The sequence below is a fragment of the Nestor notabilis genome, unplaced genomic scaffold, assembly GCF_000696875.1.
Source record: "Nestor notabilis isolate BGI_N333 unplaced genomic scaffold, ASM69687v1 scaffold23283, whole genome shotgun sequence".
Classification (NCBI taxonomy): Eukaryota; Metazoa; Chordata; class Aves; order Psittaciformes; family Psittacidae; genus Nestor; species Nestor notabilis.
In genome coordinates this window covers 24,606-48,073 of record NW_009923678.1, presented here as the reverse complement: position 1 = coordinate 48,073, position 23,468 = coordinate 24,606, and the positions used below count along the sequence as shown (strand labels likewise).

At 40.0% G+C, this 23,468-nt stretch overlaps 1 protein-coding gene across 1 annotated transcript in view; it reads left to right on the top strand.

The window, feature by feature from the left end:
- Window positions 1-2,641: 2,641 nt before the first annotated feature.
- RAPGEF4 (Rap guanine nucleotide exchange factor (GEF) 4) overlaps window positions 2,642-23,468 on the top strand; it is a gene marked incomplete at its 5' end in the record, with an annotated part of 34,119 nt that continues 13,292 nt past the window's right edge. Inside the window, 11 exons of the mRNA XM_010012276.1 lie at window positions 2,642-2,730; window positions 4,772-4,850; window positions 9,044-9,194; window positions 10,545-10,633; window positions 11,104-11,134; window positions 11,375-11,453; window positions 13,298-13,444; window positions 14,676-14,773; window positions 17,640-17,765; window positions 18,223-18,401; window positions 22,863-22,953. Of these exons, the coding sequence (XP_010010578.1) occupies window positions 2,642-2,730; window positions 4,772-4,850; window positions 9,044-9,194; window positions 10,545-10,633; window positions 11,104-11,134; window positions 11,375-11,453; window positions 13,298-13,444; window positions 14,676-14,773; window positions 17,640-17,765; window positions 18,223-18,401; window positions 22,863-22,953 (1,159 nt within the window). The remainder of the gene's footprint in view (window positions 2,731-4,771; window positions 4,851-9,043; window positions 9,195-10,544; window positions 10,634-11,103; window positions 11,135-11,374; window positions 11,454-13,297; window positions 13,445-14,675; window positions 14,774-17,639; window positions 17,766-18,222; window positions 18,402-22,862; window positions 22,954-23,468) is intronic.

The window sequence follows — 23,468 nt, the reverse complement described above, 5'->3', positions numbered from 1 at the left end:
CTGAGGGACACCACTCGTTACTGGTCTCCCCATGGGCATTGAACCAATTGACCACAACTCTTTGTGTGTGGCCATCCAGCCAGTTCTTTATCCACTGAGTGGTCCATCCATCAAATCGGTGTCTCTCCAATTTAGAGACAAGGAGGTCGTGTGGGACAGTGTCGAATGCCTTGCACAAGTCCAGGTAGATGACATCAACTGCTCTGCCGCTGTCTGTCAGTCCTGTAGCCCCATCATAGAAGCCCACCAAATTGGTCAGGCAGGATTTCCCCTTAGTGAAACCATGCTGGCTGACACCAACGACCTCGCTGTTTTTCATGTGCCTCAGCATTCTTTCCAGGAGAATCTGCTCCAAGATTTTGCCAGGCACAGAGGTGAGACTGACTGGTCTGTAGTTCCCCGGATCTTCCACCTTCCCCTTCTTGAAAATGGGGGTTACATTTCCCTTCTTCCAGTCATCAGGAACTTCACCTGACTGCCATGACCTCTCAAATATGATGGACAGTGGCCGAGCAACTTCATTCGCCAGCTCCTTCAGGACCCATGGATGGATTTCATCAGGTCCCATGGACTTGTGCACGTTCAGGTTCTTAAGGCGGTCTTGAACCTGATCTTCTCCTACAGTGGGCCTAAGGTCTTCATTCTCACAGTCCCTGTGTTGGCCTTCCAAGACTTGGGTGGTGTGGTCTGAGCTAGTGACAGAGGCAAAGAAGTCATTAAGAACCTCAGCTTTTCCAATTCCAGGGTAGCCGGTTCTCCCGATAGCTTCTGGAGAGGGCCCACATTGTCCCTAGTCTGTCTTTTATTTGCTACATACCTGTAGAAGCCTTTCCTGTTCTCTTTCACATCCCTTGGCAGATTTGATTCTAACTGGGCCTCAGCTTTCCTGACCTGGTCCCTGGCTTCCCGGACAACGTTCCTGTAATCTTCCCAGGTTGCCTGTCCTCACTTCCACCTTCTGTAAGCTGCTTTTTTAAGCTTCTTTTTTTTTTTATGTTTGAGATTTCAAATCAAAGTCACTGGTGTAGGCTGATTTCCAGCATGTGTTACTGGGATGTGTTAGTTGACTGTTCAGTACTTTTGAAAATCACTGTATAGGAAGCTTTAATTTAAAGGGACCTCTTCTTAAAGGCTTGCTGCTTTGCCCTTTATTAGGTAGCTTACATCACTGATACCTCTTCAGCTGAGCTGCCCTTTCGGCTTTGCTTCCTAAGCAGGTACATAGTATTTGCACTAGAGAAATGGTCTGCAACCCAAAGTTGGTCCCTGAGACATCCAGTCAACCAAGAAATTCATCTTCATCATAGTCTTGGGGAAAGCTTTGCTTTGGGAGCAGATCCTCTCAGTTTTGGTTTGAGTTCTACTGCCTGCTTTACTGAGGATGAGTAGCTCCTACATAGCTCCCTGAGCCATGCTTTCAAACAGCGACAGTTTTGCCTCGAAGGACTGGCTCTGAAGTTCTCACTCCCAAGATCTAACTCTTTATGGGTGATCACACTCATGCAGGATGAGTTCAGCAGCCTCTGCAAGTCACTTCACTGTTCATTTTCACTTTCATATTCAGAGTACAGCAACCTGTGATTTCTCTGCTTCACTCACTTAGATACGTGGTTAGGATCTCTGCGAGAATGTGCACTGGCTTAACAAGTGTTTGTGTTCTTGGGACATCAATACGGTTCTTCCAAAGGGGTTGGCAGGTAAAAGAACTGTGACGGTCAGCACTCAAAGTGAGGAGGAGCTCCCAGGAGCTCAGCTCCACCACTTATTTCTCAGCAGGAGCAGAGTATCTTCACTTCTCGGGGGTTTTTTCTCTCTCTCTCTCTTTTTTTTTTTTTAAGTTTCATACTTTATCAGTTGGATTAAAAAAAGAGAGGAAAAAAGATGCGAAGATTGAAAGAATGGAGGGAAAGATAAAAAATTCTAATCTGCAAGGAAAAGAAAAAAGAAGATGGCAGGCCAAGTTTAGCAATATCCTAAAAATCTTGCCGGTATTTTTGCCAGGAAAACCTGACTATTGCACTAATTCTCTCACTTCCCTAAATTTACTCCAGGACATGGTACAATCCTGTTTACCCACTTGAAAAACTTACTTCAACTGTCTAAGGCATTGCACAAATTTGAAGATACAGTGTGCTATTTCATTATCTGTCCCCTTCTTCTCAGACCCGGTCACTGATACTGAAGGCATTTGTTTCCTTGCTCTGACACTGATAGACACCAGTTCTCATTTCATCCTCATAGTAAGTCTGTTAGGACCCTCTAATGCTACTGCATTGCTGTCATTACTGAGATATTTATGGAGTGGGGAAGCATTTCTGATTTCACTTTTCAGTTTTGCACCAGTGCAGCTCTGCTGACTGTGGTGTAACTGTGGTGGTGTTATACTGGAGTACTTACGCAGGGAGGAGGCTGTCTGCCATCTCCTACTTCCTGGGTATGGTAGAGAGTGTTATTGCTACCACTTTACAGGGGAGAAGCCACGAAGTGTGACTGGTTTTGTCCTAAATCACACCAAAATCCCAGTCAGAGCAGGTATTTGTACTCTGGTACTCAGCAGTCCCTGTCTTCTGACTGGTACACAACACTTTCTTGACAAGCTGTTTTGCCTATGAGACAGTAACTGTTGCTTTCCCTCCTTCAGGTATATTGTGATGTCAGGAACCCCAGAGAAAATTTTAGAGCACTTTCTAGAAACTATGCGCCTTGAAGTGACTTTAACTGAAGCAACAGGTATCGACATGACAAAGGCTGTGTTGTTATTACTGAGTAAGATGGTCTTCCTGGGGGAACATTGCAATGTGATGCTTTGAAAAGCAGCTAGTGATAGTTTTTTTCCAGAATAAGAACTATCCACTGCTCTGAAACAACCCCAAGAAGACCTAGGAAACCTAGAATTAAAGATAACAATCTGGTCCTCATAGCCCACTCTATTGTATCTGTACATTCGGTTCAGAGTAGAACGGTAACATTCCAAAATGTGCCAGATCACTGGTCATGACTTTGATTGGGCACAACTCTAAGGCCAGGACACAGCATGCATTACCACCCAACGATAGTGCTACTTCTAGTTCTGGATGTCACTTTATACTGTGAATTAGCTTGGTACTTCCAGCCTTTGCGTTATGCTAGTATAAATATTCCCGAATTTTCATATCCATATCACATTTAAAGTATTACAGTTTAAGATACTTGTTTGTGATACTTTCCCATGCGCAGGGGAAGAAAAATTGTTACTCAGAAGAACTCAGCACACCATGGGTCAAGTCCCATGAATGCAGGTTGCTGAAACTGCATTTAGTAGGCTGCTTTTCATTAGTGTAAAGAGAACAGAGAATTTACATCCAGGGATACAGATATTTGCTGACTTACTGTTAGTAAGTATTTCAATTTTTATGAAGAGTCAGACACAAAAAAATCCTCCTAATTATGATAAAGTAATGGAGAGACTTTTATATTAAGCTACATAATATCACTTTAGCCAGTTCTTTTTATATTGCAGATGTCTAAGTGTATATTCAAATGCATTCGTAAATCCAGGTAATCTGTTAATGACCTCATCATACCAGAGAAACCTATATACTGTTCATAAATGATGGAAGAATTGAAAGATTGCATAAATCCTTTTACAGTGTGTGTTTTAACCACTTTTAAGAATAAAAATTATAGTCTTCACAGATACCTGTTTATTAGGATTACAAGCAGAATGTTGTTCTTTAAGCTGACAAGTATATAATCAGAAGTTTGTTATTCATAGTATGCATCTATTATACAATTGTCTAAAACGAATCATTTTTTAAATCTTTTAAAACTTTTCCCCAAAGCATCCAATGACAAGATTATAGTTATGTCCTAATGGGATACAAAACATCACAATTCACAAGCAAAGCTGTATTTAAGATACAGAAGCTCAGGATGCTGTGAAATCAAATTTTTAGTTTATGCATTCCTTTAGTTTAAATTCCTGTTAAAATCCACTTTGCTCTGAATATTATGGAATGAAAAAGTCCCACCCTTCTGGAGGTTAGTTTTGTCAACTGAGAGGTATTTTCATACATGAATACAGTGGAAGCCATGATGTAATACTACATTTCACAGTTATCTCATCAAGTTTTTTCTGAGATCCCTTACAGACAGGGTTTTTAAATGTTTCTCATTCTCAAAAGTTGCACATAGAAATGATACCCCAGGGTATTGTGTTTATTGTTTTTCAGTGGTTCCATGTAAGACTCGTATAGTTAAAAGTAAAAGAAAGTTTAGTCTCACTGCCAAACTGATTCTGGCCTCTGCAGCTGGGCCTCATATATCTTTCTTGTTGCCATAAATACAAAGACAAGGCAAACTGGGATTTACACCAGCGCTACCACAGATCATTTTAACATTAAAAATAGCTTGCCGGTTTTTGCCAGAGAGAATGTCAAGCATATTGGTCATATATGTTTTAATGTGATTATATCCAAATGTTTCACTGTAACACAGATGTTGGTTTGTTGGGGTTTTTTTGCTGTGCCAAATTTCCCTTTGACACAAGCAAATGCCTGTTAACAACAGTGCAATAAAATTCATGCAGACAAGAATAAAAGCTTAATATTACAGCTCATATTTGTTCATTTCCCATTTTCATACTTAATATGTACAAACAAACTGCAGAAAGACCCCTTTATTATCTGCAGAGGGCTAATAAGATACTTCGGTGGCAGGAAAACTCATCCTCGTGATCCCCAAGCTGTTTGCGAGGGCTTAATGGACTGTTTTCTTTCTTCTCTTTTCACAGATTCTGTTTTAAATGATTTTATTATGATGCACTGTGTTTTTATGCCAAATAGTCAGCTCTGCCCGGCCTTGATGGCACAATATCCTTTTGTAAAGAAAAAGTTACATCCCTTTAACAGTTATCCCTGCTGGTGGCAAGACTGAAACTTCTCTCTCTCAAGAAGTACATCACGTTTCATAGAGACTGTGCCTTGTGGGTAGGTTCTCAGTGTCTGATGAACAGCTGTCCATACATAGCTCAACAACTCTGAAACAGATAGTGTATACCCATGATGAGATACAGTCCCGGAGCATGAAAACTTTATCTATCTTTCCTGTGCTGATTAGTATTCCAAGGGAAAGAAATGTACTGTTCCTCCACCAGATAAATGAAATTACATAAAAGTTTGGATTGCCCTTCCCGTATCCTTTCTTCTTGATTTGGTTTTTTTTTCTGAACTACAGCATCTAGATTTTAACAGAGATCATAATGTTTTAGTGATTTCAGTGGTCTACTTTATAGATTACAAGCTGCAAACTGCTTCAAGCAAAAAGGTGCCTAAACTAGTAGAATAATGGGTAAGCAATTTCTAGGTGCTGTCATAATAGTTACGAATAAAAATAATAATCTCTAATAATAATGGTCTATAGCAAATGTTGACAAACTGCAAGAAACGTCAATTGCATGCAAATACTTATGAGGATAGCATCGATTGCTGGAGGTGATTCTCGTACTGTCTGCATGTTTTACAGAAAGAGTCTGTAAAATGTCCATCAGACAGTTTCTGGCAAGTCATTTAGTTTGGGGAGCTGTTGGGCACTGAGAGTTTTCCTTGTTCACAGTGACTTGAAGCTATCAAGTGACAGGGAGCATTAAATAAACATATAACGTTTTCTGGCTTATAGAATTCTGACAGGGGTATAATAACTTCAATTCCCTATTTATTTTTTAGAATCAGATTGGTGTGAAAGTGTGCTTTCCTTGAAGCTCAGTGGGGCGAGTGACATCTAGGAAAGCTAACACCCTGAAACCACAAAATGGAACATTGTGTCCTTGTCTGGCAAGCCTGAGAATCCATTTGTGTTACTCCTAGCAAGGACAGTAATTGTTTTTAAAACCTTTGGACCCAAAAAACTGGTCTGCAGAAAATTGTTTGTACACCTGAAACAAACACATTTTCCGAAACCACATAGTTTTGGATATCAAAAATATTATGAGATGCTGTTGCTGACAACTTTGAGAGGGGAAGGAAAGGACAGAACTTTGTATGTTTGTTTCATTTGGTTTTTTTCCAATTTATCTAGCTCATATTTTTCAATCAGTCTATTTGCAACTCAGATTTGTCTGTCCCCATTTATAATAGTATACCTCTGATATCCACTAACTGGGAAAATCAAGATGCATAAGCAAAAATGTACTTCGTTGTTTATAGGGGAAAAGCTTTTCTGAAGATCAAAGTGATAGCATTACTTATGTATACATACTCAATTGTGATGAAATGTATTCTGGAGAACAGGCTCAGACCACGGTCTTAAGTGGGTCGTGGCAAGCATCATGCTAATTCTTTTCAGGGAGGAAAAGGAGGGCTGGAAGTAACTGGTATCCCACTGCTTTAGTGTCAGCTTTTCCTAGAGCTGAATTATTGTTTATTTGGTCCATTCTGAATATGGAAAATCAAACTGTGCTCTGTTGATTGTACCGTTGAAACTTATTGTTAGATTTGAAAGGTTGCTAACAAAGCTTGTCTTTTTTGAGCAAAATCATTCTACAAAAAGGTTTGCTGGTGTTGAGAGACTAGGGAGAGATTAGTTATGCTCAGTGAGGAAATTAAAACACAAAAAGGAGAGAGGCAATTCAGTCAGAAACACTGGTTTTGCTCCAACTCCCAATTTTGAATCAATACAAATCTATTTTCCTATACCCACTTAGGTTACTATTTTAGCTGGCAGCATGCAAGTACGAGTAGAGCTAGACAATCATAGACTGGTAAGGGTTGGAAGGGACCTTAAGATCATCTAGTTCCAAACCCCCTGCCATACTGTGTGTTGGACCAAGGCCCCTGTTTCCCTCTCTTCCACACAGAGATGGAAATGGACAAATTCTTAGACCTACAGCTTGTCAGAGGGAGGCAGGACGAAGTCCTAAAGAATACTTGCAGTAGGTTAGCACCTCCAAAAGTACACCTGGGATAGTGCAGGTATGTGAGCATGTGTGCAGGCGTGCATCTTTAAAGGACCACTCTCTAAAAACTTATGAAGTATAAACTCCTCTTTTGCTTTCTATAGATGGTAGTCCTTTAGTATGTTTCTGTATGTATATTTCGTGAACCTCCGTTACCATCATGCCAGCAAAATAGTTTGCATTCTGGTGTAGTAATGGTTGCTGATTTTGCACAGCTGCTGATACGGTTAAGCGTTCCCATGCAGGGAAGGACAGACTTCAGAATTGCTTCCATTTGCTAGCATATGCTAGACAGAACTAGAAACATATATATTGATCTCTAACCACGCTGGTGTTGATAAATATTTTACAATTATCTGACACTTGTTGCAAGTATGCATGATATTTGCCATGAATCTGCATCCTGTAGGTCCCGTAAAAGTGAGAGAACCCTTCACTGATTTTCCCTGTAATAATGTTAATAAAGGAGCAATTAATATAAGTGAGCAGTAACAATACAGAAAATTTACCACTCACTGTGGTGAGTCAGTTCACAAGAAAGTAAAAATACATTAAATGATTACAGTGTTTGAAAAGTAAAAATGGCATGAGAAAAACTACTCAGAAGAATGTTAGGCTTGCTCCCTGAGACATGAGGGCACATAGCTTACAATAAATTATTTACTTCTTATGACCCTTTGACTTACGGACTCCCATAAATGTACTGACATGTTTAGTCATTTTAAACCTGTCTGGGTGAAATGAAAATGCAGATTTCTGAAATTTTGTCAGTCAAATGAGTGCCCCGGTAGCCCTGGTAGCATGTCAAATCACTGCAGGGATTTGGGGCAGGAGGATCATTCGGAAAGTGTGAGCTGCTTTTTCACATGATATTTTATTAGAATTTCTTAGACAACTGCTTCTATCTGAGAAGCTTAAAATAAATAGGTACTTTTGATTTCTAATTTTGATTTTCTAGGTAATATTTTAAAATCTGTCTTAGAACAACTGAAAGTGTACCCTGAAAGGATGATGGACTTTACTGTGAGTGAAAGCCTGTCAGTATGTTAATATTGAACACTGCTGTGTAACTGGGAATAATATTATGCATGACAATAAGAATCAGAATTTTGGTATCTGGGAAGAAAAGTTGAAGACGTAACTGCAATCATTCTGTGCTTACTTCACAGTCAGCTATCAGTTTACTGGGAAACAGTTTAAATATACATTGTTAACTTCTGATCAGCGAGTAGGCACACAAATTGTCATATCCTATTTCTGCTGGGGATTATTCTTCATTTTCACATAGGTTAAAAGCCGAAATTATCTCAGTTTGTTGCCCATTGTGCCTTTACTTTTTTCTTGGTTTCTTGCGTTCGATAAATATTACTTTTGGCCTTTTTGCTAAAAGTATTTGTATATTTTTGTAATGCTGACACTTTATCATGAAAAAAGGTCAATGAAATGTTTCCCATTTTTTCTTACTGTTTATCACAAAATAGCTATCACAAAGTATTGTGTCCCCAGTATGCTTTATTTGGTAGAGTGGAAACTTCTGCTTTCCTCATGTGTAAGATGAGGCTACTACAGAATTTTTTATTTTACCCCATGTCTCTATAGGCTAAGCTTCCTGGTCCCCCTGCCCTAGTGGGACTGAGGTTCACCTTGGGTTACAGTAACTTCTAAAAATAAAAGGAGTAACACTGATGCTTCATTCCCATAGTCTTCTTCACAAATGGAAGACTGGAATTGTTAATAAACACAAAGTGTTCTTTTTCTTCAGCTGTCTCCAAAGAAGAACAAGGTGAAATGCCCTTCCTCAGTCTCCATGATTAATCCTCTTCTCTATTGTTCCAAGTGTCATTTCTGTTCTGCTCCCCTACAGCAACTGTCTCTGTGGTGGGATTGTGATCATTCCTGTGCTCTTTAGAGAATTCACTGTCTTTTTACTTTTTAGTATGAATGTGAAAGGTTCACAAGTCTTTATGCTAGCAGCAGTCTGAAATCAAAAGTGTGTTTTGGAAAGTTACATTTGAACACCCTGGAAATAGTTTGTTGGAAGTCAGTTGTTTGTGAATTCACACTGGTTTTGATATTTTCAATCACTGAGCATTTTCCTTGACACCATGGCACCTATCATGCCCAGCCTTCCCAGGGTACAGAGCAGGAGAAAATGGATTATGCCCTCAACAATAAAAGGCGAGTCATTCGACTGGTTCTGCAGTGGGCTGCTTTATATGGAGATTTACTACAAGAAGATGAAGCAGCAATGGCCTTTTTGGAGGTATAAAGGAATTGTATCGTTGTACTGAAAAGTACCTACCATGCAAGATAAGCTGAAAGCCTATTTCTAGTCTGTAGAATTCTGTTATGAACTAAAGAGAAATAAGTCATTTCAAAGTGCAAACTCATAACTCTGTTTTATCAGGTTTAGCTGCAGACAGTATAGGCGCTACAACAGTACTTGAACCATTGTCAAACTCTCGACCTCTGGAAATATCTGCCGGAGTTGCAGACCCCTTTCAAAGCACTGCATGGGTAGATACCTTATAGCAAGAGATAAATCTGCTTTTTTTTTTTTGTTTTTTAGTATTTTCTTGTGAATAGTTCAGAGGCTGTACAGGTTGAACTGGGGGGCTGTTTATGCCTTCCTGAGGTGTGCCAGGAAGGAGCTTGGAGGGTTCTCACTCTACAAAACCAACAATCCGTTTCATTTGAATGAAAGCTGTACTGCAGCAATTGGAACTTAAGGTCTTTGTCTTCAGAACCCTTCTGATCCCTTGAAATCATTTAGTTCCTCAGATATTGCTTGTGAGGTCTTTGTGGTAGATGCCATATCCTTTTATTTCTAAGATAAGATGCATTGCCAAAGTCATGTTAAGTTGTCGTAATTGCAGTTATTATTATGTGTTGTGTTTATGGAACACAATCAGCTATGTGACTGGCTACATGGAAGTTCTTGCCCCAAATCACTTAAAACTGAATCTAAGGTAAGAGTTAGGAGAGGGGAATAGAGGGAGGCCTTAAGTAGGACAGATATAACAGCAAGCCCACATGGGAAAGCTTTTTATAATAGACAAACTTTGGATACAGACATAGTGTCTTTCATTAGTCCAGAAGTTACAGAACAATTACTAGTTGCAAGCATATAGATCCTTCTTTGGGACAGTTTGATGTAGGTTTGGCAGGAAGAGGTTTCAGTAGGGTTTAAAAGAGGTAGTATTGTAGTGGACTGGAGTAGCTGTGAGTCAACAACTGAGTAGCAAATGAACCACTAAGGAAGGACTACAACATTAGTGGGTAAAATAAACCTATCACACCAGATTATCTGTGGGTTTTATAGTCTTTACCCTTGATAATCTGAAAATGCAGCTTTTGCAGAACCAGTCAGTGGTTACACAGTGTACTAAGGAGCCTCATCAGGCTTCGCTTCTGCATGTGTAACTCTTGCTTTAAATCAGCTGGAGATAAACAAGTAGAAGTAATAGAGGGTTAAGCCCAGCATGTGTTCCTCTACGCAGATTATAATTCTTTATAACCATTAAGCTATCAGATGTCATCTCATAATCCTCTATCCTGAGTTATGCTCATTTACCCCTATAGTTATTTAAAGACTATTTTGTATCATTTACAGGAATTTTATGTATCTGTATCAGATGATACGAGAATGATTGCAGCACTAAAGGAGCAGCTTCCAGAGCTAGAGAAAATTGTAAAGCAAGTGTAAGCACAGTTTTTGCTTCTTTACTTCCCCCACCCTTTTTCTCAGTAAATAAATGAAGAAAATTTATTGCTTATATCTATTAAAAATCCATTTTGTGAATGGCACTCAATCATACAAGACTAAATGTTTGCATGCAAGTTTGTTTGGATGAATGTCTATGGCGCTCTCTTTCCACATCATTCTTGCAAACGCTAAAATCTTGTTGAAAGGTTGACAGAAGGAGTAAGAAATTATGTACACACCATTGAAACTAAACTGGATGCTTATTTCATACCTAGATGGACTTTGTATAGTATTTTCCCTGCCTTGGTCACAGATAACTATGGTGTCATTGAGTCATTTCATACATGCAAACATTAATATGTTGATATGATAGTTTGACAAGTTATCTGTGTTCTATGTGTGATTTCGTACACAAAATCTTCTGGATAATATATTATTATATATTCTGTGCTTTGCCTTTTGATAGTTCTGAAGAACCTAAAGCACCACAGAAGAAGGTAAGATAATACATTTTTTCCATTTTCCAAAGTAAAAGCTTTAGCACAGGAAATCCATAAGCATCTACTCTTTAGTGATCATGGATATATTAAAACAACACGTTGAGCTATAGCTTTTAACATTGTCAAATTTTGCATTGATACTCTTTTTCCTGTCATTGATAAGAGATTATTGTAGTTCATGTTTACCGCATAATTTTTCATTCTGCATTAATGTGAACCCTGATCATTCATTTTCAGCACAAAGTTCTTCTGCAGCTGTTCAACACAAGTGATGACAGAGCACAGAAACGCCAGCCTATCAGAGGTAGCGACGAAGGTGAGTTCCTTCTCTGCAAAGTTTTCTTGAGCCGCTTAGCTTTGCAGTAAATTTGTCTCTCTGCCCAAAATGGTCTAAAAGTAAACAAAAGCGCCTACCTACAGTTTTGAAGTCTGGCCTGAAATAAACTCTGCTTTTGCTAGTCCAATATTCTACATCATTGATTTGAAGTGTTCCTGGTCTTTTCCCTTAGTTACTTGTGCTATTAAATACTGTGCTTCCTCAGATGTAGAAACCTTTAAAATAAGGAATGAACAAACCAGGTAAGAACCAGTACAGACAGAGTTCTGCAGGTCCTGGCAGTGCAATAAATAGTGGGTGCTGAAGGTCATGTTTGAGCCTATGTCTCCCTTACGTAGTTTAAGCTAACATATACAGCTGTTCTTTTGAGAGACAGAAGTGGAACAGATAATCATGCGGTGGATTTCTGCCCTGTGGCACACTGCCTAGGAAACAAAATCTGCTGGTTTGCCCTATTGCTATTGTTTCATTCTCTGAAGAGATTAAAGTAAAATTTAGAGCTGTGTATCAGAATATCATTTTCAGTTGTACTGGCTTTTCACGTTGTCCTTTACTTTGGGCAGCTTAAAGCACTGCTATGTGAGCAAAATCCTGAGCTCTGCTGATGCGATCTGTTCATTGTTCATGCAAAGATACATGCCCCTTAAAACTCATAAATCTGATGATTTCTTTGCAACTGCTAGGACCAGTCTCTCAATGGTTGTTTTGGTGCATCTTCATCATAGAAAATAACTTCTGCTTCAAGGTGTTTGAAAGTAAAGGATAGCTCTTGCTAGTGAACAATAGTAAAAATAAGGGAACAAAATACAAGGTCATATAGCTGAGAAAGCTGATGGTATAAATCAAACCCATGAAAAGAGCTATTTCACAGGCTGGAAGTAACTGCATGTGAACAGCAGACATCCTGCCAGGCATGCAGCTTCTGTTGTCCGAAAGTGTTTCTTCTAGTTCCACAAAAGAGCAAAACAGTTGCTGCTGCCAGGAAAGTACAACTTGTGTCAGTGTGGACAGGCAATAACTGCCCTTTTTGTATTGCTGCATGGAGCTGGCAGCACACTGACCATTGAACTATCCATGGACAGCTCATATCCCAGGGGCTGCTTGGCTTGTTCTTGACAGCTGAGCTGAAGGAGTATTTTGCTAGCGTTTACTGTCTTAAATTCCTCTCACTTTGAGCTGCCATGCTTTTGCAGGCTAATGTACATTGCAGGCTAATGTAGGCTAAGTGATTCTGATTTCTAGGCAGCCAGAGGCCTGGGTTCATGTATTACTCTGTGAGCCAATTTGTACTGTACACTCAAGTGTATTCGTATTGTCAGGGTATTTTTCTTCTTAGTCTACAACACTCTTGATTCAGGAATTACATACTTGCTTGTACAAAGCAGGTTGCAACACAATTGGATTTAAGTTCTGATTTTAACAGAAACTATTTTCAAATCTATTTTGTAAATATGAAAATTATTTTCCTATAATTAAGAGAGTTTGCAGCCAGTTTTCTGACTCTTGAAAGGAAGTATTAATTTAAAATATTATAACGTCTGGAACATAACAAAGTGCCAGATTAAATTGGCATCCATAAATAACGTAGCAATACTGTAATGCTAGTACTGCATGGTTTGCTAAAAGCTCTGGGAAAACAGAGATTTCTATCCTAGAAATTGTAGAACATCTGAGGAATGGGGAGTTGTCAAACCTGTAGTGATTTATTGTTGCTTTATTTGTTTCGTTTCTGAGGAGTGGTTACTGAAGTGAAAGTAATCCGTACAGTGAAATCTCTGTGGTTATTACATGTGGCATACACAGCACAATTCTTTTTTCTTTAGTTCTGTTTAAGGTGTACTGCATAGACCAAACCTACACCACTATCCGGGTGCCAGTTTCTTCCTCTGTGAAGGAGGTGATCAGCGCAGTAGCAGATAAGCTGGGTTCTGGAGAAGGCCTCATCATAGTAAAGATGAGTTCAGGAGGAGGTACTGTATTTGCATCATCTTAGACACTTCTTGCTTACAGTGAAGCAGAATGTTGGGAGAGATTGAAAGAGCAAGTTAGTCAAGGCTTTTATGTCAATGTGCATGTTCAGCTGGTACACAGGTTCTAACTCAGAGGCAAGTCTTTGCCTGCTGCAGGCACAGACTGGAACTCACGTGGGAGACGGGAAAAATGGAGAAGCTTATGTATCTGCATGTTACAGAGTAGAGCTACCCCAGGTTTCCTTCACTGTAAGACTTGCAAGAGATTTTAACAACAGAAACAGGAGGTAAGCATGGATAATGTCAGGCTAGACAGATGAATTAGCAGCATCAGAAAACATGTCGGAGCAGACATTCCAGTTCTGGTCACTGCCATTCTAGCTGCTCTGTCCATGCAAACCACTACTGAGCAACTTAGTGCCAAGCCCACTGACCTAGTGTTTGAAAGGGTCAGGAGTCAGGCCCCCACTGTAGGCTGTGGGAATGAGAGAGTAACTGCAAGGTGAATACTGCTAGAGAACTGGTGTTGCTGAAGTGCTCTGGGTGAATGTGACTGTGTGGGCACAACACAGCTAGTAAGAGCTGTGTTGGAAGGCATTTTTGCAAACAGTTGTGCCTTGCCAAAAGCAGCTCACTTCCTGAGAACTGACACCAGGCAGCTCTCCTTTTTGCAGTTGCAGCAATTTTTTATTGTCAGATTTCCTGAAAGCCAATGCATGCTGGAAGAGACTGTTTTGTGTTACTTTATCTTTTCTTTACCTGTGAGTGAAAGCTCTTTCAGAACTGCTGTAATGAGATTTGAATACAGTTGCATTTCATCACCTCCTTATGCAGTTACTGGCTTCCAAGGCAATTTCTATTAAGAACAGTTCTCTGAATGCTTACAGCTCAGAGAAGAATGAATGGAGTCCCTAATCGTGGTTGAATTTTTGCAGGCAGTTTCTAGAGGTGGAAGCACAGGCTTCTTGACCTGTCTGTACAGTCTGGGGCTGAGGTTCTAGTTCCATATGCCAGTTCCATAGGAGACTGGTTTGGGATGAGCTTGTTGTCGTGTTTCTTCAATAAAGAGGACCTTTTAGTTACCTATTTTCTATCCTGGACATTGTTTAACTGTGGAAAATTTGTTCCCAGAAGGGTGATCTGTGCAGCTATTGGATCAGTCCTTCTGTAAATTCTACATATATATCATGACTGTTTATATAATAAACAATCTGTTGTTTCATGTTTACAGAAAAGGTCGTGCTCAAACCGCATGATGTTTCAGTGTTTACAACTCTGAGTGTTAATGGACGGCTGTTTGCTTGCCCACGTGATCAGTTTGATTCACTGGTATGTATGTATGCAGTTGTCAGGAAGTTCAGTTCTCTTTAACACCTGACCTTTTTTGCATTATCATGCTTTAGGTAAAAACTAGTGGAAACATTCACAACAAAGGGTTGGTCACAATGCTATGGGATGAGCCCCAAAATTAAAACAAGGTAATGTCATAATTTCCTAAACTAGAGCAGAAATCCATCTGGTCCACACGACAGCACTTGATCCCAGTATTCTGTCACACTGAGCATTTAGGTAGACCTGAATATTCTCCCGAAGACATGCAGAAATTCCTGATTACAGAATTGCCTCCTCAAGGCCACACAGATAGATATGTTGAAGATGGATGTTACTGATTAAAGCGTTCTGAGGACTTGATTCCAACAGTAAATTCCTAAAAACATTCTATTTCTCAACCCCACAAACTACTGTTTCAGAATCTCAGATGACTCTAAGTAGATAACAGAAAATATTCCTAGTAGAGAGTCTGTTTTTTCTTAGGTAGAATTGTTCATAAGTACTTACGGTTTATACAGTAATTCTAACAATCTCCATGGGGTCTGCTTTTATAGAGTTTGATTTGACTGTACTTTTTGTTCCTTTTATTTCATTAAAAACAAATGTCATTGCCAAGTCATGTCAGCATGAACTCTATTACTCCTAGCCTTGTTTCAGCCTCCTGTATGCTTTTAACAAGCCACTTAGTATGTATGCCTGATTTCTTTTATAGATACAGTAAAATCTGTGCTTTGCTGCTGCTTTCAATTTAGTAACCAGGGAATGCACATCCAGCATACTGTAGTGCCATGTGGAGATACCTCTTGTTCAGTTTATTAAATTCTGGTGTTCCCTTAAGGTTAATTAATCCTGCCAAGTAGATACCTTCATGGGGCTTGCTACTCTAAAGCAGGGGTGTTGCATCAGTGCAACTGTGCTGGGTACTTTTATGTCTCTGCATTGTCTGTGTAGACATAGCTTTGGCAGGAAATTGTCATGACTTTCTGTGCCTTTTCCCCCATGCTATTTACCATGGATCAAGTATTCGAAACACTATAGTGAGCTTTAAGACACAGGGATGCAATGTGCTAGTTTTCATCAACTGGACTGACTTTAGTAGTAGTTAGGGAGGAACACTTAGGACCTTAAAAAAGGTTGTCAACACTGCCTAACAGAATACATCCCTTTATCAGCTGCATTTTTTCAAACAGGCATAAACAAATTGCAGAATGTTACAGCCTCGCCTGCCTCCCAGTTTAATCCTTTCACATTTCAATTTGTGGCTGCTGCCTATGCATGTACATTTATTCACATTACACTTGGCGATTCCCATGTGAAAATTGTTCTGGGTTAGATTAATTTTCAGATATGCAATGAGTTTACTTCTAAGTGCTTCTTTTCTAGCCTTGGAAAATATGTGTTTGTTATGGTAACAGCTATGTTGTGTTGTCTCCAAATAGGGGAAAAAAGTCCTCTTTCAGTCTTTGGGCAATTCTCTTTCCACAGATTTCCACAAACTAGGATTTTCTACACCAAAATGCTCTACTTACAATTCAGACTCTGTCTTAAACTGAAGAAATGTTGTGTTTGTGCAGATCTCAATCCAGAGCAATCTGCCGGCTGTTATAAGATTGATGGCAGTCGTGGGTTTTTTTAGATAATACTTACATACACTATTTTTTTCTTGAATTGTAGACTGAGCTTTTAAGGTAATAATGCCTGCAGTTTAGCTTAATAATTTTAAATTATTCTATGATTTGAAAGACAAGTTTTCCCGAGAGTACAAAGTAAGAATTCATACAGAAATGCTTCTACATGCTGCGTGTTATTGAGGAAGTGATTTGATGTATTAATCCAGTCAGTGCTTTTTCTATTGATACTGTAATATTCCTACATAAAAGGATAAATGTAAATATGATCTGTTAATCTTGCAGACTCTATTGAGTTTGTACTCGGAAAAGAGCCTGTTGACAATTCCCTGCTCCCTGATTAGCGAACAAAGACCCTAGGAGAAATTGAGAAACTTATAAGTGAACTCTACTGCCCTCTCCTGGAAACAAAACAATTAAAACTCGGGTTCTCGGGAAGCTACTGCTTCAAATCTGACTTGATCTCAAGCCATGTTTTAAATCTCTCTGATACAAGACTTAGTTGTCTGCAAAACTGTGTATCTCATCTCATTTTTTGGGTGGTATGGAAGTGTTTTTCAAAAATGTTTTAACTTGAATGATTTAAAGGATTCTTTCTGCCAAGACTGTGTGCATATAATTGTAATTAGCATAGCTAGTTTTGCAATCACAAATAGTGCATCCCTGTACTGTCAGAGAGAAAGTATGAGGCTTATGTTATAAACGATCAGAAGATCTTGCAATGACTGCAGATTTCTGAAGTATGGCAGATGTAATAATTCTCATCACTAGAATAAATAATTTTGCAGAAGCATTTGGCTTGTGCTTCGTGGTCTAGTTATTTGTGTATGCAAAAAAGGAAACTGATAACAAAAGCTGTGTGGAAAGACCTATGCTCCTAAACAGACATGCTTTAGTTAGCACAACGTGTATTGAAGTATTTATTTCTGGCTTCAAATTTTAGAACAATGCTAAAAATAACACACTGAGAACAGTCTGTGTTATTTCCTTACAGTGCTTCTGAAGAGCTTTCAGAATTTTCCTGACTATCCTGTGCATAATGGATACTGATTTTGCACAGGGCTTCTCATTTCCTAATGCCATCCTGTGGTTAAAAGCAAATTTCATTTTGCTGTTAGAAACATGCCTAGGAAACTGGTCACACGGAAAAAAAAAAGTCAGAAACGTTATGGAAGAAAAGCACCAGTCACGGAATGTATTTCTAAAATATTTTCATACCATTTTTCCATTTGTAGGCACCATTACCAGAACAAGAAGGACCGTCGACGGGTACAGTAGGAACGTTCGAACTGATGAGCTCCAAAGACTTAGCACATCAGATGACAATTTATGACTGGGAGCTTTTCAACTGTGTGCATGAGGTATGAGGATCTATCTATTCATCAGATTAGAATCTGTTAGAAAATGTTTAGTTGTACATTGTAGGTTTGTGCATAACTTGCAAAACTTTCTCTAAGCTTGATCTTCAAAAATACTACAATAAAACCACCTACAAGTTTTAAAAGTATAAGGTGTTCTTAATGTTTTAGGTAAAATGCAAAAATAAAGTTAAACTTCTGCACTTGTGCTGCTTACTGAATTACTTATGTATGTTTTAAGGTCTTAAACTATTTATACATAGTCTGTAATTATGCTTTTAGTATGCCTCAGCTAATGTCTACTGGATTTGCAACCTGCATCCTTGTCATTTACAGCAATAAATGTAAACTGCAGAGCAAGTTTCAGGCTAGATACTTACCTCATCATTCTTAGTCTTCTTCCTCTGCCCAAAAGATAAGATTTCTAAAAAAGTGTCCCAAACTATTTTCTTTTTCCTAGCTGGAATTGATCTATCACACTTTTGGGAGGCACAATTTTAAAAAGACCACGGCAAATCTGGACTTGTTTTTAAGAAGATTTAATGAAATTCAGTTCTGGGTGGTCACTGAGATTTGTCTTTGCTCTCAACTCAGCAAACGTGTTCAGCTGTTGAAGAAGTATATTAAGATAGCAGCCCAGTAAGTATACAATCATCTGTGAGCTGGAAGTGAGGTTCAGTATAGTCAATTTGTTGTTGTTTTTCTGTTTTCTTTTCAGGCAACCGCACACAGCAGAGGTTAAACATTCTCTATTTGGTAATTCTGTCCATTTCCTTATGGAGCTGTATGGAACCTTGTTTATATTCTTTCCTGTCCTACTTTCCATTGCTCCTTGATCTGTGATCTCTTAGGGCCATGCTTTCACATCAAATTTGTGAGTAAATATATTTCAGTTCATTAGGAAAATCCTTCATTTACCCTTACATGCATTAGCAAATATTAATATGCGAACTAGTAAATATTAACAAAATTAAGCGTTAATTTTCCTGAGAACAGAAGTGTTTCCGGTGCTGTTCAGGAAGACTGTTTTCGGAGTTGTTCTGAGTGGGAAAACAACAGGGGAGAGCAGAGATTTGGTATGAAGATGATGAGGCTTATGTTACCTTCAGTCTTCTTGGGATATTCTTGCTTTTTTCTATTCTTTCATTCATATGAAGACTTAAACTCTTCGGAGCCTTCATGCCAAAGATGTTGGCCTTGACTCCTTGTCACTGAAGCAAGGGTGTGTCTGACCTCAGAGGGAGCAGGGACATGATCCTGCCGCTGCATAGCTGTAGTTTTATACCTCTGTTACCTGCTTCCTTCCTTTGCAGTTCATGGTGTATTTATTGCATTCATCACTGCCTGAACAAAGAGTTAGCTGATGTGTGCAGTGAGGAACTGTCTGTGTGTTTGTCTATGACTTTGGACAGTGTGGCTTTTAGACAGTCTTGCCAAACAAAGTTCTTTCTTACAGTTAAACCATGAGTTTGTATTATGAAACGTAGTTGTGTGAAAAAAGAGATTACTGTTAGAGCTGTGATGCCACCCTCCTCCCAGTTAATAATTCCACATAGCTGAAATCAGGGTTCACCTCAGAACCCTGCACAGCCTGCCTCCCTTCTCTGGGAAGGGCCTCGCTCTGCCAGTACTGGCTTCCTCTGGGAATTGCTTTGGGCCCTCTGGTCAGATTACAGTTGGTCGAAGCTGAAGATTTTCGGACTCTAGTGGTGGGCATGCAGGACCAGGTTTATATTCAGAACGGAGGACGGAATTTACCTCTTTAGTTTCTAAAAATACATATACTGCATATTCCATTATGTCATTCTGCAGAGCGAAACAGGGAAGCAAGCTGCTGGCCTGCGGGCTGTGTCCAGGAGAGGGCAGTGGCACCCGCCCACAGAGGCGTCCGGGTCTGTTCTGAACTCCGGCATGAAACGGGAAAACGTTGAAATGTGTCAAATTAAGAAAGAATAGTCATTTCCGTAAACACTTGAAATCAAGTATCCTAAAAATTACAGTCAAATATCTCCTTAATAAACCGCTGTAGCCCGTGGGTTCCTCAGTGTCAGGGGTTTAATCCTGTGCTACTCACAACAGCTTGACAACCTCCTGTTTACTTCCATGTTTCTGGTATCACTACAATGCTAAAAATAAACAGCTAAAGAAGTCTGCTCTGCTGAGCCCTCTTTGTCTCCTAACAGCAGAGCAACCCGAGGCGCAAGGTTTTCCTCTGCGCAGACCGAGCAGGCAGGTTGAATTGCAGCCGCTGGAAAGGCCGCAGGGAAGTTTTGGCAGGCTGCTGCCCTCCGTGCAGTGCTGCCATGGGAACAGGTGCCACAGCGTATGGTAAAACAAACACAAGTGCACTGAAGTTAGCGGGACAAAAAGGCAAGGAACTGGATCAAAAGATGTGGGCCCAGGCCTTGAAGCAGGGTCTTTGAGGAAGTTTTGCTTGTGAAGATCTTTGAGACCTAATGAGAACTGTAGCCTAACTAGAAAGCACTAGGCTCCTTAGGAAAGTGTTCGGGGAGAACAGCTCGGTGCTGCACTGTTAAATTTGGGCATGACTGGTGGTAACAAGGTGCCTTATGCATACCGATTTTCAAAGATAACCGAGAACCCTGTTTCAGTTCTGTGCCCCTGGGCTCAGGAACCATCTCAGAAGGCACATCGTTCTGTGTCTGCCACCCCACGCACCCTATGATATATACTCCCTGTCTTTGCGGGCAAGCACAAGGCCAAGTGCTGGCTCCAAGTGCTGTGCATGTGTGCTTTCAGTTCCAGGAGCTGCTGTTGCCTTTGCATCTGCAGGGAAAGGATGTAGAGGTTACCAGGTTCATCTCTTTTCTCCAGTTACTGTAGGATTAAACTTTTGAACAAAGGGGAAAAGTGAACTATATTTCCTAGAGTGAGCTCTTCCCATATTAATTGTATCAGAAAGGCCTTCTAGGATGTACTTACACATATGCTAATGGATATGCACAAGCCAAGTTTGCATATACTTATGCTTTGCGTGTATACCACAGGCTATTTAGAAGCCTTCTTATGTATCACTATACTCAGACGCTTCCATTCAGTTGTTGAAAATCATTCATTCTATACACGTGCATATATTATAAGTCCAAGGAGCCTGTAAGAAATTTTGAAGGGTGTGTGATTACAGAGAAAATGCCAAGAGCACTATGCTTGTGTAAGTACTGAGAGATTTTAACCGCGTGTGGTTGTGGTGGAGACAAGTGTGTTCATATGTGTATTTTCACAATTCATACTTACAGGAAGGTTTTTCCACTACTGTCTGTTGTGGGAGGCAGAGAGGGACCTCTGCTCTGCTCACACTGTGGTGCTTTGGAGGATCCACTTTCTGAGATTTTACAGGCACCATATATGCGGTGGAGCCATGAAGCACTGTTTCTACTACCTTACAGTGGTCTTCTATCTGGAACTGAGTTATTTACTGTAGAGCCTGTAGAATTTACAGAATATTTGATGTAGAATGTCATACATCTAGATGGATATTTAATTTTAAATTACATTGCTTACAGGGTTTTTGGCTAAACTTTTCCTTTTTAAAATGAGATCGTAATTACATATTCTAGATACATTTGCAGCTGCCTACCATGTTTGAGCACTACTGGTGTGTAGTACTAATTATTTTTTCAATGCCACAATTTATTCTCAATGTCCCAGGCTGTGGACAGATATCCCTTCCTGGATTTAGTTGTGCCTGAGGCAGAGGTTACCACTGAAAGCCTATCCTGGCTGCTTTTCATCCTCATCTCCCCTCAGATCCTCTAACGAGGCATTCCCTGACCTGCTCTAGTCAGAATAAGTTGGCTAACCTTGCTCACTGTCCCTAATCTGCGTCGGAGAATTTGTATGAGCAGCTCTGCCAGAAGATCTGAGGGGGCAGCAGTCTCCAACAGACAGACCATCAGATGGGAGAAATCAGCTTTTCACGCGCTGAGTGTTCACACAGTGCAGACACAAGTGAGGCCTGATCTAAAGGGCTCACCCACTCAATACATTGAGTCTGGTGAAATGAAGGGAGAGAAAGAACAGAATAACAGTAGGGTGATGTGGCAATTATGGATTCCAACGTTAGGATGTGATGATTGTACTAATTCATCTGGACCTGAGGATTCCTCAGAGGAGCTAAGAGCTTATTCTGTGGAAGTTTTCTTGGGAAACAGCAAAAAAAGTAGGCTGACGTGCTGAAATCAGATGTTGGCAAATCAGTTGTAAAAAAGAGAAAATTATTTGCAGGAACCTAGTGAGACACGGATTTATGAGATATGGGCTTGGTTGTCTCTCTTCCCTTCAAACTGAGTCAATGAGCCAGCTGATGCAGTCCCAGCTGAGCAGTTGTGTGGGCTGTTCCTGTCAGATTGTGTCTACTCCTGCATATGGTATTTTGGATCTTCCATAATACTCAGTTACATGTTCCAGTTTTTCCTGATGTTAACAAGATTTCTCTTTTGCATTGGGGATTAAGCATGATCTAGAGCTCCTAATATCCAGGACCTCTTTAATGATGCTGACAATGAATGGCTTGAAATGTCCTAAAGAGCTCCAGAATCTACAAGTGATAGTTAGAAATCACATCTAGTGAGAGAGGTCACTGGCACACAGGCATCTCTAGACAGCTGGTCTTCTCCCTTTGAAAGACTCAGTGCCCCTGTAAACTGCAATGAAGATTGTCTAGGAACAACTTCTAGTATTCGGTAACTGTTCAGAAGCTGTCAGCAAGTTCTGCAGCAAATGAGGTTGGAAACTAGTTGCTTCCATTGTTTCTGGTATTCCCTGGGACTGAATCGAGCCTAGTTTCATGACTGTGCTTCTGGGCAGGGTGGAGCTTCAAAAACTATTGCCTTTGCAGAAGCTGTCACCAAGTGAAGAGGAAGCAGGAGGTCATTTTAGGAGTGAGGGGAAAGGAACCTCCAGAGTGTGGTGAAATACTCACACGTTGGTGAAGCGATGTTCTGCAGGCATGTGGGCCAGGGCTGCCCAAATACAATCACATCTATGCTAGATGCCTGGGTTCAGCTGTCTTAAGGTTGTCATGTGTACTTCTGCCCTGACTGATACATACAGCTTAAAACCTGGCCCTTTGTGTTTCAGCTGTAAAGAATACAAAAATCTGAATTCCTTTTTCGCTATTATTATGGGACTGAGTAATGTTGCTGTGAGCCGTCTTTCGTTAACATGGGAGGTAAGTCTTCACTAAAATCCAATTCCAAGAAGTTAGACTGGGATTCGTGCTTTTAGTTAGCAAAAAACATGGCTTGGGCCTTTATTATTGGTAATAATTAGATCTACTAATTCAGCTCCTGAGCATAAGCCTTTAGCTTAGGCTGACAATTTTTATTAGTAAGAAAATATAACCATAGGTGTGTTGAATACTCACAAGCAGTTCGTAAGAGTGACAACAGCAGCTTCTATTGATGACCTAAACTGCCCAACAAGATGAGCAAGTTAGCCAGTTAACCTCTCAGATCAGCCCATCCTCTGACTCTACTGGTCATTCAGCAAGATCACTCCATAGATACTTCTCTAAAATCCATCCTCCTTTTATACATAGTATTTTCTGATCTCCATGTGGACTCTGTTGCCCTGTTAAAGTGTGGGTTTGTCCTAACCAGTTCTGGTTTTCTCTCTGACATTCCCCTGCTTACTATCAGTTGGGTCTTCATTCTCAGAGCTTCCACCTTTTTCTGTGGCTTTGCT